The sequence below is a fragment of the Calonectris borealis genome, chromosome 3 (assembly GCF_964195595.1).
Source record: "Calonectris borealis chromosome 3, bCalBor7.hap1.2, whole genome shotgun sequence".
NCBI classification, from domain to species: domain Eukaryota; kingdom Metazoa; phylum Chordata; class Aves; order Procellariiformes; family Procellariidae; genus Calonectris; species Calonectris borealis.
In genome coordinates this window covers 94,327,647-94,343,388 of record NC_134314.1, presented here as the reverse complement: position 1 = coordinate 94,343,388, position 15,742 = coordinate 94,327,647, and the positions used below count along the sequence as shown (strand labels likewise).

The window sequence follows — 15,742 nt, the reverse complement described above, 5'->3', positions numbered from 1 at the left end:
CCATCAGATGGCTGTGGAGATTGAAATCTTCTGCCATTGCATTAAATAAGGGGTAACCCAAGCAATACCAATCCAGACTTTCTCCTTGCTCTGTCTCAACCATGCCCAAATCGTGAGATTCCTATAAATTTTTACAAGTGCTAAAGAACAAGACACAGTAGCCTCCCTTTGCTGAGGAGGTGGCCACACGTCACCATTCTCACACTACTGGCGGAGAAGCTGACATGGGGAGATGTGACTCACCTCCCAACATCGGGGAATTGTTGCCAGAGATTAAAATAGGACCCAGAGTCCCTGTAGCCAGTCCCCGATGTGTTGTATTGATGTATTTAGGAGAGGCCCTCTAATACCCCTTCAGGTCTGTACTCTGTGGGGATAGCCACTGTGTATCCCTCCATCTGAACACGGTGTCCCTGATAACCCTGTCAGACGTTGACCAGAAGAACATGAATGTAACTGCTTGGGAGCATACCTGCCTGCTCAGGGAGTTCAGTTTGGGCTGAGTATGAGGACTATGGTTATTCTGATTAGGATCTGAGGATTGAATCCAAGCTGTGGCGCTCAGCTGCTGGAGTTGCACTTCTCACATGAAAGAGCAGGGTTTGATAGCTCCTCCAAGCAGTGTCTCACTGTGGGATGAGTACTTGCTAAAGGCCACCCCTACCTAATAGATGGGAGGGAGGTGGGAGGTGGCCCCAGCCCAATCAGAAGGGGATGTCAGATGACTATCGCTGCTTTTGGTTTGATGAAGCCTGGTTCCCACATCCTCTTGGAAGTCATAGGTGCCTGTCTCCTCAGAGGCACTGCCAGGGTGACCATGCTGAGTGAGTCGGCTGTTCCCTGATGGCGTCCCCGTCTGTTGCTCTGTTCGGTTTCCAGTCCCCCCCATGGTGGAGCCGGCCTTCCAGGACGTGCGCCAGGGCATGGGGCGCAGCGTCATCCTGCGCTGCACCATGCTGAAGGGCAGCCCCATGAAGGTGGCCACTTCCGTCTGGCGCTTCAACGGGACCCTTCTGGCGCAACCCCTGGCAGAGCAGCAGGACTACTCGGAGCTGAAGGTGGACAGCGTCAGCCGGGAGACCAGCGGTAGCTACGAGTGCAGCATTTCCAACGACGTGGGGGTCTCCACCTGCCTCTTCCAGGTGTCTGGTAAGTCACAGAGTGCACATCAGAGCGAGCTGTTGGATGGGGTCATGGAGGTGGGAAGCTTGCTCCTCATAAACTGGTGCCAGTACAGGCAACCTCTACTGCCTCCTCTGTGCACGGCGCTGTGTTCAGAAGGGATGACTTTCCGTAAGCCAACATGGAGATCTGCCTCCATCATTCATGCAGTCCTTCAAGTCTGGGATGGACATGGGGCTGTTAGTGGCAGTCACTGGTACATTTTAGCAGTGTTTGGCCACTTGTCTGAATGATACAGGACTTAAACTCGAGGCTGCTATTGGCTTTCAAGCTTGGACAACCTGTATTGTAGTTAAGTACTGATCAAGGGGGAGTGAAAGGCTTTCTACATCTCCCCAGCAGGCTCCCAAACCATCTAATTAACCCTTTAAAAACAAACAAAAAAAACTGTATTATGTATTCCTGTACCTTCCCTGTGTCCCCTGGCTGTCTTTGTGTCACGATGCCTGCTAGGACAAACATGAGCTGGGAATGGATACTAGTACTCGGTGGATTTGCTGCTCATGGTTTTCTGTGAATCCAGCAGGCACCATAATGGGACTCCTTTCCAGCACCTGCAACTGCAAAGAGGAATGGCAGAATTATAGCATCCAAAACCACACATCTGACTTAGCCTCTGCAGCAGATCATTAAATCTGCTTTTCCCATGACCCCAGCATTGACTTGGGCACCAGTTTCTAGACAAGATCTCCAATGAAGTTGCCTTAATAAGCAGTAAATTCAGCCAAAATACTGGGTTTTCAGTCCAGGGCCAATTTATAACACTTTTCAAGTCAGGACTGAAGAACTGAGAATAAATAATATCCAAAGAGGCCTGATTTTGAAGCAGAACTTTCCCAGGGTTTGGAAAAGCTCAGCTATGCTGTAACTCTTGAGATGCTTTCAGAAATGGGGAAGCCCAAACCACTTCTACTGTTTGGGCCCCTTTTCAGGACCTTGCTCTCACCCCTTGAGATCTCCTAGAATTTGTCTGGCAGTAGATTTTGCTTGAGAGCTTTGGCCCTCTCTACCCTTTCTTCATATGCTTGCAACTCTCATGTCACTAAGTGATTGCAAACCATATCCCACTATGAGCAAACTGTGTCCGTAGCAAGCTTGGGAATGCTCCCAGGATCTGAATTTCTTGCTGGAAGTAGTAACAAAGACATAATGCCACCTGGTGTGCCATGCTGTGCCCCACGAGATCAGATGCCCTCAGCAGAATGCAGCGTTCACCTGTGGGGAGCACTCATCAGGAAAGCAACAAGCGTTTATTTTCCTGCATCCCTTCTCCGTTTCCAAGGCATTGATATCTGATGGTGGCTTTTCAGCTCCAGATGTCTCTGCCTGTGTCCTGGACAGCTACAAATCAATTAGGCCTTCTGAGCCTGTAGAGCAACCTGAAAAATAATCCAGTGGCTAGACTGCTGCGCCTGGTCTCAGGACCGCTGGAGTTTTAATTCCCATCAGCCAGAGCCTTCCTGAGTGAGTGGGGGAACGGCATAGTCTCTTTTTGTTTCTGTTTCTTCTCCATGAGAGGAGGACTACAAGGCTTCCTGTCTGACGGGGAGGCAGTCACTCTTTTGTGACTGTGAGATGTTCAGATGTACTGGAAACAGAGTACATAAACCTGCCCAGGATGGGATTAGTTTCTTCTATGGATGGGAGATTAGCTTTCTGAGGTGCTTTGGGGGGGTAGCGAGACATCCAACCCACTCCCCTTGAGCAAGTTATCAGGGCAGCCCATGCTGGTCACCATCCGCACTCCCATTAGCCAGAAGCACGGAAAAGCCCTGAAAGATGGAATGAATAACCTTCAGCTCTTCCCATCAGCTGTAAGCAACAGACAAAACTTTCCAGCAATGGTAAAAGTTTCCAGAAAGGAAGTTCCAAAAGTATCTTGATGTGCTGCATTTCTATTAGGAGGCTTTTTTTTTAATCTTCTGTTTCCATCTTGGAGTCAATTAATAAGGAATTAATATCATGCAAGATGATGATTATCAGTTCTGATTTTATTTCGGAATCCATTATGAAGTTTGACTTCCACAGTCAATAGAAGTTGAATAAGCAGCAATTAGTCTCTGAGGTGGTTCTGAATTTCTTGCTTGTGCAAAAATTCAAGTCAATAAAAATAATAAGAAAAAAAGGACTTGGAAATAAACATCAATATTATCCATCTGAGTTCATAAAAAATAAACATTGAATCCTTTTGAGCCTAATTATAACACACAGAATGGCAGGGCCTGTGATTCAAGTCGAAAGGTGCAGCAGACTGTCTGGGGAGATGGTGTTTATGTCTATTCCGCTCTTCAGCATCCCCTGCTGCCCAGGCATCTTTCTGGTCTGTGCAGGTCTAGATTGGACCTGAACACAGAAAGGAGAGTTTTGGTTCAGGTCCAGCTCCTGCCTGGCCCAGGACAGGACCTGCCAAAAATTGAAGTGCACAGGGTGAAATGAAGGTCATTTCAAATACGGCAAAACCAGCTGTGGGTAAAACCTCGAGTTGCTTCTGGGCCCTGTGCATTAGTCCACCAGCTGCTGGGCTGCATGGCAGTAGCCTTCGAATCCTGTTCAGTAGTGCTTCAGGACAGCAGCGGCTGGGGAGATGATGGGAAATCCCTTCTCTGAACCATCCAGTTTCTCTCTGGTACGTCGCTTCTCCTGTGTTTCCCTTCCTCCTGCTGCCCTCTGTTTTTAAGGGGAGATGTGGGCTTAGAAAAGACATCTCCACCCCTGCAAAAGCTCCTGCAGTTTTTACCCAGGCTGAGCTCAGCATCCTCTTTGCTGTCAAGTTGACTGTCGTGTTACGAAGAGGCTGGAGCACTGTGTTGCCAAGGCAGGGGAGATGCGGAAGGAGCAAGGTCTCCTTTTTAATGCCATGGTCCCTGTGTGATAAATAATGCTTTTCCTATGACCCACTCGCCAAATGATCTTTCCTCAGAGTTTGTTAGCAGGAGACTCTGTAAAGCAGCAGATGAAACAGGAGAAATGCCAGTTTAAAGCTGTTACCTCAATCTAAACTACAAAGCAAGAAAGAAGAGATTAGAGCTGGTTCCAGCTGGAGAACTGAAGTTGTTCCCACCTTCTCTGGTGTCAGTCAGGCCCCACTAGTGCTGTAGGGCTGCGAACCCTCCCAGTACTTCAGGCTGTGAAAGCATCACAAAAAATGATGACACATCAGTGCAACACCAGCTACAATAGTAGAGGTGTCTGTCATGTCAAAAGCAAGTGGATGAGCTGGGCAAGCGGAGTTGTTCCACTCTCACCACATCTCTTTGTAATTTATGTTCCCCTTGATCCCACTCTTTTACTTTACTCTCTTTTTTTTTTTTTCCCCCTCCAGCAAAAGCTTACAGCCCAGAGTTTTACTATGACACTCCCAACCCCACCTTGAGCCAGAAGCAATCCAAGAATTACTCTTACATCTTGCAGTGGACACAGAAGGAGCCCGATGCTGTGGATCCCATCCTCAAGTACCGCCTGGAAGTCCGGCAGGTAAGGTCTGCTCTTCTGGAGCCTCAGCGCGTGCCCTTGGGAAGAGGACCTCTCAGGAGGCAGTTACATCAATGTCTCCTTGCTGATTAAGAGCTGAAGGTGATGAAATTGCCAGACACTAATGGTCTTGCACCTCCCCCACCGAATGGAAGAGACGGGCCAAGTGCACAGCTCAGCGTTTGTTTTTACGTCTGGTGTTGGGTACGATCGAGGGCTTTCAAAGCCCTGCTGCCTCCCATCGGACTGTTCATGCTCAGTGTTTTGAATGGGGTTTTAATGTGAACAAAACCCCATAGTCATTAGTAGGTATTGTAGATTTTATAGGCCAAAGACTCAAGCGAGTGGAATTCCACCCTCCTCGCTCATATGAAATAAAGGTGAAGAGCTCTCCAGGCAGGAACTGCAGGAAAAAGTCATCGGTTGTTTGTGTGGCAGAAGGGCTTTCATACTGTCCCAGTAATGAAGCTATTTGGACTATATAAACTCTGCAGGGGAAGAGAAGTGGGTTTCAAGGTTTCTGAGTCTGAAGAGAAATCATACTAGAGGGGGGGAGGAAGAACTGAGGGAAATCTGAAGAGATCACTGGCTGGAGAAGGCTAGGGAAAAGAGTCTGATGTTTTTAAAGAGCACATTTACCTAGCAGGATTGCCAGGTACTTTCATCCACTCTCAGCAAAGTGCCTGCGTTCAACATTTTTTAAAAATGGGGACACTTAAAATTGGTGGGTTTTGCCATTCATTGGAAGCAAATGCATTTTGCAAGGAAAAGTTTGTTTACTGTAGATAGAAAACAAAATAATTAAAAAGATCCAAGTGTCTCTTTCCTCTAGTACGGCACAGTAGGCTCCAGTTTTATGTCTCCGTCTGATTGTGAGCTCTCTGGGGTGGGACAGCCTTTGTTTGTTACTCAAACCATGTGGAGCACATTGTCAGTGCTTAATAATAATACAGGACACAGGGGAGCCTCTAATAATGAAGGCAGTTTGTCATAGTACCCCTTCCCTCTTAGCTGAGTATCGCTATTATCAGCACTGCAACTCAATGAACTAATTTGTGATTTTTACCCTTCTCCAGTGATGTTGAGGTTTTTTTCCTTTTGCACAGTGCCTGAAAGTAATCTTGGATCTGTTCCTCATTGAGCTCCAACTGAAAAGGATCAAGAAAAGGGAAAATCGCATTTCTGCTTTAAGTTATGACATGAAGGAAGCTGAGTGCCCGTGCAAATTTAACCCCCCCGGTTTTGTTCATACCCCATGGGTTACTGCTGTTAATGTTTCTTTTGCAGCATCACCACATATTTGTGACTATTGAGTGGTGTGTTTTAAAGGAGCGTTATAGGACTGCTGTAGCCCAGTCTCATGTATGGGCAGACTCTTAGAAATGGCTACAGGTGCCAACGTGGTGGCCTGGGTCTGAATAAGGGAGGGCAGAGAGAGGAGGAAGCAGGGGAGATTTGTTCCCACTTCTGTCAAGCACAAGCAGGAAACGCTCTGGAAAAGGCTTTCATGGTATTGCCTCCTCCTGGCCCTCCTCCAACGAAGACACTTGCATTTCATGGTGAGGTCTCTGCCTCCATGTGCCATACTACGGTCTCACAGAGCCCTTTTCATTTCCTTGTCCCAGAGGATCACATCCCCTCTTGTCTCCAGCCTGCCGCTTCCCAGAGCTGCCTCTGTGCTCCTGTCCCGCCTTCCTGGTGTTTTCCCCGGGACGTCTCACTTGGGCTCCAAGCAGCCTCATGACACCTCCTGACCTTTCGCTCTTTCCCTTCTGCCATCACCCTCTTCCATGTCCCGCAGGTTTTGCTGCTTTGTCGCACCTTCTTCTCTGTGCTGGGGCACCTGGGCTAAGCTTTGTGTCCTGCCGTTCCATCACTGGACCGCAGAACATACTGATATTACTGAATATAACTGTGAAAAGCTCAAAAGCTTAAAAGCATTGCTTACTGGAGAGCTCTTAAGAAAGGGGATTTGTCTGCCTGAATGAGGAGCTGCTGTTTGCCTGTGTGCCCTCCTCACTGGATACACTGGCTTCCAGGCACTAGCTGTGGTGGCACAAAAATCCTCCTAGAGAGCTAGGATTGAAGTGGAATATTCTCCTCAGATAAAACGGGCCTTACACGCAGCCAGACATGACTGATTTATTGCCAGCATCAAGCTGATGAAAGCTTACCCAGCCAGCCAGCCCACCTTCTCGTCCAGCCCTGGGAGCTCCCCAGCCTCAGCGGTCATGGCAGGTGCTCTTCAGCATCTTAAGGATGAATGAATGTGGCAGCAGCAGCCTGCAGTCTTGGGGTGGTGAGGGGCTGTCTGGGGGGGGATTAACTCTTGCTGAGCTGGAATCCAAGGGGCAACCAGCTGGGATGCCCACTGGTCATAAAATGGTTTGCTGGTTTTCATTTCACTCTCCCCAGTTTGCTTGAAGAACTTCTTGGCATGTGAAGATCCCCAAGTAGCAGGATGCTTTGCAAGGCACCTGGGAACCCTTGAATTAAATTTGCTTGCTGCAGCTGCTGAAAATGGGGCTGGGTGAGAGTAAAAGTGCTGCTTATTAATTGGCTGGTGGTGCGGCTCCTCCAACTCTTCCTGTTCAACAGCTTCCGAGGGCTGGTTGGGCATTCCTGGGGGGATTGCAAGCAATCTCGGAGAATTTGGTTTCCTAAGCAATGCATGGGGGCTCCCAGCAAGACAGGCAGGTGCATTTCCACAGGAGCTGATTGTTCCCGGCACTGTGGAGCAGGCTGAGCGGCGCAGCAGACGTGCCAGTTCCAGTAGAATAAGAATTAACTTTCGATTAAAACCAAATAAACAGCCTGACAGCTTGGAGCCACTGACCCAGGCAAAGCGCATACGATAGCAACGTGGAGCACACTTCTTGTAAAGCCTCTGTTGTATGTCACGGCAAATAGGCTGTTATCTCTCGGAGTGCATTGGTCAGGTGGGCTTAGGCAGTGGCATTGTGTTGAGTGGCAGTTCAGAGGGGAAAACATCCCCACTGAGGAACAGCAGGGGCCTCACTCACCTCTGTCCTGAGCTGGGAGGTTTCTCCTTTCTTGCTCCAAGGCAACTGATCCAAATGCCGACCACCTTACTTCACCTTAGCCCGTTCACAGCCTTGGGTGGTTTGGTTGTGGGCAGATGCCATGAGGCTTTTGGGCTATTTGTTTGGTCAGCTTTTTTTCTTTCATGTATTCTTGTAGCATAAAAAGGCACTGAGGCACTGCACTCCAACTGAAAATGTTTTTCATTGCTTGGGGATTCAAAGCAGCCTCCCCAAACCAGATCTTTGCTTAAAAAATAAAGAGCCTTTTAAGTTGCTTGTTTCTCTCTGTGTATTTTATCCCCTCCCAGAGCTCTGCTCTAGCATTAAAGAGAAATGAAAAGCCATCTAATATTGCAAGCAGGTTGCATCCTGGAGGAAAGATCTGAGTGGGGCTGGTGGTTACGGTTATAGGGGATAGTGGCAGGATTACTGTGCACTTAATGAGCTGGAACCCATCTGTGACCTGAGGCTGCAAGAGAAAGAGGAAGGAGAAGGTATTGGTGCAGTAGGGAAGTTTAATCTTCATTGTGCCCCTCAAGGAGACCTCCGTACCTTCTGATATGCAGGCTCGGGCCAGAACGGGGCCAGCTTAACACATTCCTGCCTTTCTCCTCCTCAGAGCAGGCTCAGCTCTACCTGCCAGACAGACCCCTGAAATTTGTACCAGGCCAAGCCCCAGACCCATTTGCTAGATTAGCTCACTGGGTTGTCACTTCAGATTAATTCCTGTCAGGGAGACTGTCTTTAATGAGACTGGCCCTGTGCGATGCCTGAGTAATTGTGCGGTCTCTCTTTGTTTGTACTTTTATCCCCTCCATGTTGGATAAACATCCCCTGCTGTCTGCAAAGCTCATCTGGGCTCTGGAGCCGGCTGCCACTTGCCTCATCAGCCAGCCAGAGCAGCGTTAATGAGAGCTGCGGCAGTGGGGAGCCGGGCTCGCCGTGTGGGGAGGTGACAGATAACAGAGCTGTTTGGACAGACATAGGACAGGGGCGTTAGCAGGAATTTAATGATTGTGATTAGAGCGGAAGGTTAACTCCACTGATGGCCATCGCAACGCAGCGGGAGAGGTTTTATGCCAAGGCCCATGGGCTGCTTCATTTCTGCCTCCGAGTTGTGCTTTTGCTCTCCTCTGAGCCCACTTCAGCAGCATCTGTCAACTGCTGTCTGTCTTTGGCTTCATTAGCGCACAGAGCCGGACGCCCCTCCAAGGGCGCACAGACCAGGGCAGGGACATCTCTTGTTCTCTTCACGCACCAAGGGGTGGTATTACTCGAAAGGGAGGACGAGCAAGCAGTGCACCGGCCCATAGTCTTTTATATAAATGTTTAGTTGAGAACACTGTTAACTCGCACTGTTAACTTCCCCCATTCATGCACCACCGTGGTTTGATGAACCCATGTGCGCGGCCCTTGGCACATGAGGAACCAGCCTAGTGAAGCTGGATGTATCTTCCAATGCTTGTAAGCAACCCTGTAATGAAATAAACGGCTACTTTGTGCAGCCAGGGTAGAACAAACTTCCAGAGCAAGCTAATCCATCCAGCCCTGTATTCATCAGGAGTGAGAACAGCCACGCCAAAAGCTTGCCTCCTCCCATCTTCAGCAGTAGCCAGTGTCTGGAGAAGAATATATAACCAAGACAGACACATGCAGTATTGCTTTCTCTGCTTCTAGATACTATAAGCCCCCTTGTTTATTGGGCCCAGGTTAGGAAAGGCTATGAACACAGGAAGGTGGGGTACTCAAGGAGCTGGTGGTGTACTTGAGTAGGTGGTGGCCCTTGCAGCAGCCCAGTTCTGTGCTCGGGGAGGTGAATGAAATCCTTTTTCTTCTGCAGACACAACCATGGTTTCAGGCAAAGCTTCTTGGGAGCGGCCGGTGCCTCAGGGGGTGGCCTGAGGGCTGCACCTCGGGGCCGGGGGGACGCCAAGGGCTAGGAGAGAAGGCAGCTCTGTGCAGGGCAGGCAGGGGTGACCGAACTCGCTTCACAAACCAAGGGTCTAACGTTTTGCTGCCTCCGGGGGATGACATGCTGTCTGGGCAGCGCTGCCGTCACCAAGGTAACCGCCTCACCTGGGGCTGCCGACAGGCCTGGGTCCGTAGCCCTCATCCCCAGGTGCCCGCAGGGGTCCCATCCTGCGCATCCCCCTACTAGTGCTGCGGCGAGGTTTTCAGCTGTGGGATGCTGTAGGAGCCGAGGAGGTGATATGGTGAGGTTCTGTGACAGCTTAGCTATAAAAGCAGTCAGGGCTGTCCTCTGAACTCCTTTTCATACTAGAAGATGAAAAGCTGAAAGGGTGGAGTTGTGGCTTCTAAAGTGGGGGTGGCCCCATCCTGCTCTGGATAAAATGTGACCTGTGGTGCACTTGCCTGCTGTTACCTGGAAAAAGGGAAAGGGCTTGTGGTGCCGCATCCACCGAGAAATCCTCTTGCCAAGAGGCTGCTTAACTGGACATCCCAGTTTGATGCCCTGGTGTGAGACATAGGCAGGGCACATGGAAAAGGGATGTGCGAGTCCCTTTTCCTTTCCTCCTCCGTGCTAGAGCATCGCAGTCCCAGCCGGCTGCAGCGAGGAAGGGAGTGTGACTTCCCGTGAAGCAGCAGATGGTGGCCCTGGCTGCATGCGAGATGCTGCATGGATCAAAACACTTGTGGGGTGTGACAAATGGCACATCCCTTTACTGTTCATCATTTCACTTGATACAGGTTGTGCTGGTCATGTCTCACTGGCATTAGGACTGGGGACTGCAGTGACTTCGCCTCACCATGTTTGCAGAGCAGACCTTCTGTTGTAGGATGGCTTATAAGTCACGCCTGCCGGAAAGCTTCTTTAGTCCTGTCTTCTTTTTTGCCTACCTTGGCTGCCAGTTTGATGTCTGATCACAGGCTGCTGTCATATGGGACAACATCAAATCAACGCAATTCCACTTACCTGCTGAGCCATCCTCTGTAGCAGGAAAAGGTGTTTTTTCAGCTCTAGCTCTCCCATCTCCCCCAGTGATGCTCTTTTTTTTTTTTTTTTTTTATTTCAACTTTTGTTCAGGCAGTGAGAATAGGCAGATTACATTTTTGCTTTCAAGTCAATTGCCTTCAGTTGTGCTGGTGGCGTACGTGATGCTGTGCAGAACTCAGCCCTAAGGGAGGTGGAAAAGGATGCAGAAAGAAGCCAGCATGCCAACAGGAGGTGTCCTTGGCAGACGGTTTGAACAGCCATCATGATGCAAAGCCAGGGAGAGCAAGAGAAGGGAGAGGTGACACTGCCTTTTTAGACTGCAAGAGGAGGAGCGGTTTGGGACATGCAGTGGGATTGAGTGGCAGCCATGTGCTGGTGGAAGGAGACCTGGCTGATCAATAGCATTTGATGGACAAGCTGCGCTTGAAGCTTAATGAGATTTCTGTGTGGGACCTGGGGGTAAAGCAGCAACTTTGCCACAGGCATTTGGGAGCAGAAAGGGCAGGATCCTGCCTCAGCTGTGCTCTCTGCTGCCTGAAAATGGGACACAACGTCAGTCACTGCAGCTGACAGCACGTTGAGCCATCTCTCTTTTCATCCCTAGCAATCCGTCACGGGGGATGATGTGTCAGTGAGACCTGCTGCTAGAACAAGGTCCTCTCTGCCTGTGCTGTAAGGGAAGACTCCAGGACAGCTGGATGTTTGGTGGGGGTGGGAAACAAGGAGCTTTTTCCACATTTCATGTGTGTTATTCTTTACTGGCTAAGTCGGCAACAGCAGAGCTTCCACCCAATGGAAAGGAAGAGAGTTTCCTCCTGGCCATTGCTCTCTGCAGGTGGAGGTGTCTCCCTGCCCACGGTTGTTGTTAGCCCTGACAGACAGAGGATCAGAGTGATTCCTACAATGCTGGCCAGGGAAGCTCGATACAGGCCTGACCAGCATCCATCGGTCAGGTGAGTTCAGTGGAAGTGGCTGGGAGCCGTGGGATGAGGTTTCTCCCTTAGATCTGCTAACATCTTCCAGTGCCGCTATTGAGACTTCCCTTTGCCGAAGAGAGCTTAGCAAATGATGCCTAACTAATGAATTAGTCTGACTAATGCTGTCTTTTTGTATTCACAAATTGCTCTTCAGTATGATTCATGGTTTTCTTGAGCTGGTTATCCCCGGTCCACAGATCATTTGCAATTAGTTAGTTGGGAAAATTGGTAATGTGAGCGGTGGCAGGTTAGTTATGCCTCATGGTACCATTTCTCTTCTCTGATTATCCAAAGTTAGTAAAGTAACCTGCCCAAAGCAGCATAAGGTGCCTTGCAGCAGAGATTTTGTCTTAACATTCACTTTTCATAAGCACTGCTCCTAATGCAATTCAAGTACTTGACTGTGCAAGAGAGAAAGCAGGATATTGTTTAGCTTTCCTAGTACAAGGGAATAACTACAAACAGTTTTCCCACTCTCTGTTTGGAATACTTACAGTGCCTGAGAAGAACAGTACAAATAATCTCGCTGGAAAGGCTCATATGATCTTAAACATATCTAGTAGCAAAATCTCATCTATCTCTAGCTCCTAACACCACTGTTCAGTGCTCATTCAGGGTAAGGAGAATGTGAGAGGAGAGACAATCACATTCCCCCAACCAATATTCCCCTCATATCAGCCTTGCAGGCTTGAGATGTTGTTTTCACACCATTGTGCTTGTTCGTATCCAGCAGGCTGTTGGCTTGTGTTTTACAAAGCTGAGCACAGGATGAAAAATGCTTGCCAGGTATCAATGATAAAAGTGAATCCTTTGTGTGCATTTCTTCTCCACGCTCCTTTGGTGGCTTCGAGGGGTACATGCTAGTTATTGAGTCTTTCTGAGAGTCCCTATCGATAGGCTGTGATGCAGCTTCCTCCCATTTACTCTGTTCATCTGTTGTTTTCAGTAGTCAGCCCATGTTCCTCCTACTGCTTCAGAGTCTTTTCTTTGTGCACCTTCTTCCCCTTCCCTCTTCCCCCTCCTATTTTCCACCTCTTCTTTCTTTTGTTTCTGTTTCCTTTTTTGGTTTTGGGTTTTGTTCTTGGCTCTCGCTTCCTAGAACATGTTGGAGATAAGAGGAGAGAGCGTGTGAAGGGGGAGGGGTTTGGAAGGGCAATGTAGTCTCTCCTGTAGCTAGTGACAAACAGGCAGGAGTAGGCACTTGGATGTTTTGACTGTATTTCATAAAGAAATGAAACTTATGCAGTCATGCTGCCGGTGCAGGCAGCATGGAGTGATGTGAAAGGCTTTATGGCTCTCCCTGCCTATGCTGTACTGCCTGCCCCTTCTTTACTAGAGACAGGACTGCAAGTGCAGTCAAGTTAGAGGTGGCCATAGGCTCTGGAATGATACCTACCTATATATTTTCATTATGTGTACCAGACTGGGAAGCCCAGAGTCCCACACAAAGGCTGTTTCTGCTCCAGTAAGCAATAGCCCCATCTTTTATTAATTGCTGTTTTTAAGGGTAAAGGTGTTCTCTGCCAGTGTCTGTAGAGAACCAAAAAAAAGAGGCCTGGGAGATGGCAGCTGCTGTTGGTGGAGCATGGTGAGTCACAACCATGTGACTTAAAACGGTATAGTATGGTTGGTAAGTCACAACCATGTTATAGACAAAATGTCTCAGAACTCAACCTAGCTGCAGCTGAGCAAACCTGGGCTATGCAGAGCCTCCTTGATTTTTCTTCTTGGAGCCAGCAGTGCTGACAGCATGGTACATAAACACATATGTGGGTCTGGCTGCAGGCAGTCATGTCCCGTGCAAGGAAATGGGTGGAAGAAGAGACTGTACTCTCTGAGATTAGGGATGGGTATAAAGCTGGCTCCAGTAAGGCACCGAGCAGTGCCAATTTTCAGATGTGAGCCTCAAAAGAGACGGGAACCGTTGCTCTGGGCAGGAGGGGGCTGCGCAGCAGCATGAGGGATGTTGTCCCTTATGCAGCTTATGCCCATGCTGCAGACAGAGAGGTGATTTCGGGCTCTGCAGTGCGTGGTCAAGAACAGGTAGGATCTTGCAGCAGCAGTATAGAGATTCCAGTCTGAACAGAAGGACCATGTGTGCCTTCAGGATCAAAGATATGTCTGTGAGGCAGTAAGAGAGAGATAACAAGCGTAGCTAGGCATACACATAACCTGTCTAGCTCAGTACCAACCACAGTGACACCGGCACAGGCTCCTTGCACAGACTGGGGAGTGCGTGGCTCTCCCTCGCTTCCCACTCATCACCAAATTCAGGCGATAGCTTACCCTTTTCTTCTCCAACTCCGGGGCTCCCCCTCCTCAGGACGTGCAGCCGAGCGATGCCCCAGTAAGCCCATGGCTCATGAAGTTGCCAGTCATGCTGTGCCTCAGTTAAGGCTTTTACTTGACTGTCTCCCTGACGGTGAAGATTAGGTCTATGCTTCTTAGACCGGGGAACATATGCTAATAAAATACATATTGCTTTCTGATCAGCCCCTAATGAAAGACATTATTGAAGAGTGTGGAACAAGCACTTACAGTAATTCATGACAGCGCCAATTTGGCTTCTCTGGGAAGCTGTAAACTGCTGCTCTAGGCACCTAATGAGGATGGGCAGCTGACTGCATGTGCGAGAGGAAGAGAGGGAGACAGTCTCCTGGCTTAGGTGGCTCCAGCTGTCCTCGGTAGCTGCTGAAGGTCGCAGCTGCCTCTCTCTTTGGAGTTGGGGATGTCTCAGCCCAGAAAGGGAGCCTCCCGTTAAGGGCAATAGGAGAAAAAGCTTCCAGGATTCTTCATTTAGACTGAATAATGGATTTGCTTTGGCCATCCATGCTTGCTTAACCCCGGGATCTGAACCTGTGTGCTTGACCAATGAACAACATAGGCATGAATTTCAGTTCACTGGTGTGCTTGTCTGGCAAATGCCAACTTTATGTTTGCAATGTGATTATTTGCTCTGGAAACCCCTAATGAGTACTGGTCATCAAGCAAGGAAAATAAAATAAACCCAAGTTTAAACTTAACCTACCGCTTTAATTGATGCTGTTAATACTTGACATAATTTCCATTCAAGGTGGTGATGAAATAGAACCCAGGAAAATGTTTTAGTCCAATCTGACAGGCACAGGAAGTTTGGTGAGAGATTATAGAGAATAAACATCACAGTGACTGTCTTCATATCCAAACCAAATTTCTCCACTACCCAAAACTTACCCAAATGGCTTTTCCAGATGGCAGCTACCCTGCTGAGGGGGTAGGCACCTTCCCCATGGCTGATACCAGCCAGTCAGATCAGCAAACCCTGTTAGGATTGTGCTGCTGAAATTTTGTGCAGCTGACACCAGGTTGGGAGGCAATGCCACCTCAGTGAAGGATCAGGATATCGTAAGGAAGATCTGAAAGACAGAAAACTACTTGAGTGGTTCAGGCGGGATGAAATGCAGCAGTACAAACACAAGGTCATGCGTGTGGAGAGTGCTATCAGAGGAATCTGCTGCAGGCTGGGAGCTCATCAGTGGGAAATGACTGAAGTGGAGGAACAATGTGGGTGAGTGAGCTGACTTCAAGGAGCTGCTGGTAAGATGCAGGTGTGAGAAAGGGCAAATGTACTACTAGGTGAAGCCTGAGGTACTTCCAGGCAAGGTGAAGCGCTACTGCATCCTATGTGCCGGGCTAGGATACCCACCTCCAGCAAGTGGGATCATGCGGAAAAGGATTATAGAGTAGATCAGAGAAGGTGAGAGTCTGTGTTACAAGAGGAGGCACAGGGTGCTCAGCTTGTTTAGCCTAGCAAAGCAAAGGCTGAGAGGAGGTGTGATTGCTGTCTATAAAACCATCAGGGGGTCAAGCAGCAGGAAGGGAAAAGAGCCGTTTAAGCTAAAGGACAATATTGGCACAAGGTCAACTGGGTGCAAGCTGCCTGTGAATAAATTCAGGCTGGAAATGAGAACATTAGGGCAGTCAGGCTCTGGAACAGCTGTCCAGCGGGAGGAGCAGGCCAAACGGGAATGGCTTTTAAGATGGGATGTGGTATATTCATAAAATGAATAAGCAGAAGTAACCCCTGTGGTGACAGGGGACTAGACTCTTGTCAGCCAGAAGTGTGGTTGCCC

The 15,742-nt window shown here is 48.9% G+C and overlaps 1 protein-coding gene across 2 annotated transcripts in view; it reads left to right on the top strand.

The window, feature by feature from the left end:
* Positions 1-15,742, top strand: part of MDGA1 (MAM domain containing glycosylphosphatidylinositol anchor 1) — a 143,753-nt gene that overhangs the window by 90,789 nt on the left and 37,222 nt on the right. For both annotated transcript variants that reach the window (XR_012673119.1, XM_075146796.1), the window contains exons 9-10: positions 880-1,149; positions 4,505-4,656. Coding sequence is in view for 1 of the 2 variants with exons in the window: in XM_075146796.1 (XP_075002897.1) it covers positions 880-1,149; positions 4,505-4,656 (422 nt within the window). In the remaining variant the exon portion in view is untranslated. The remainder of the gene's footprint in view (positions 1-879; positions 1,150-4,504; positions 4,657-15,742) is intronic.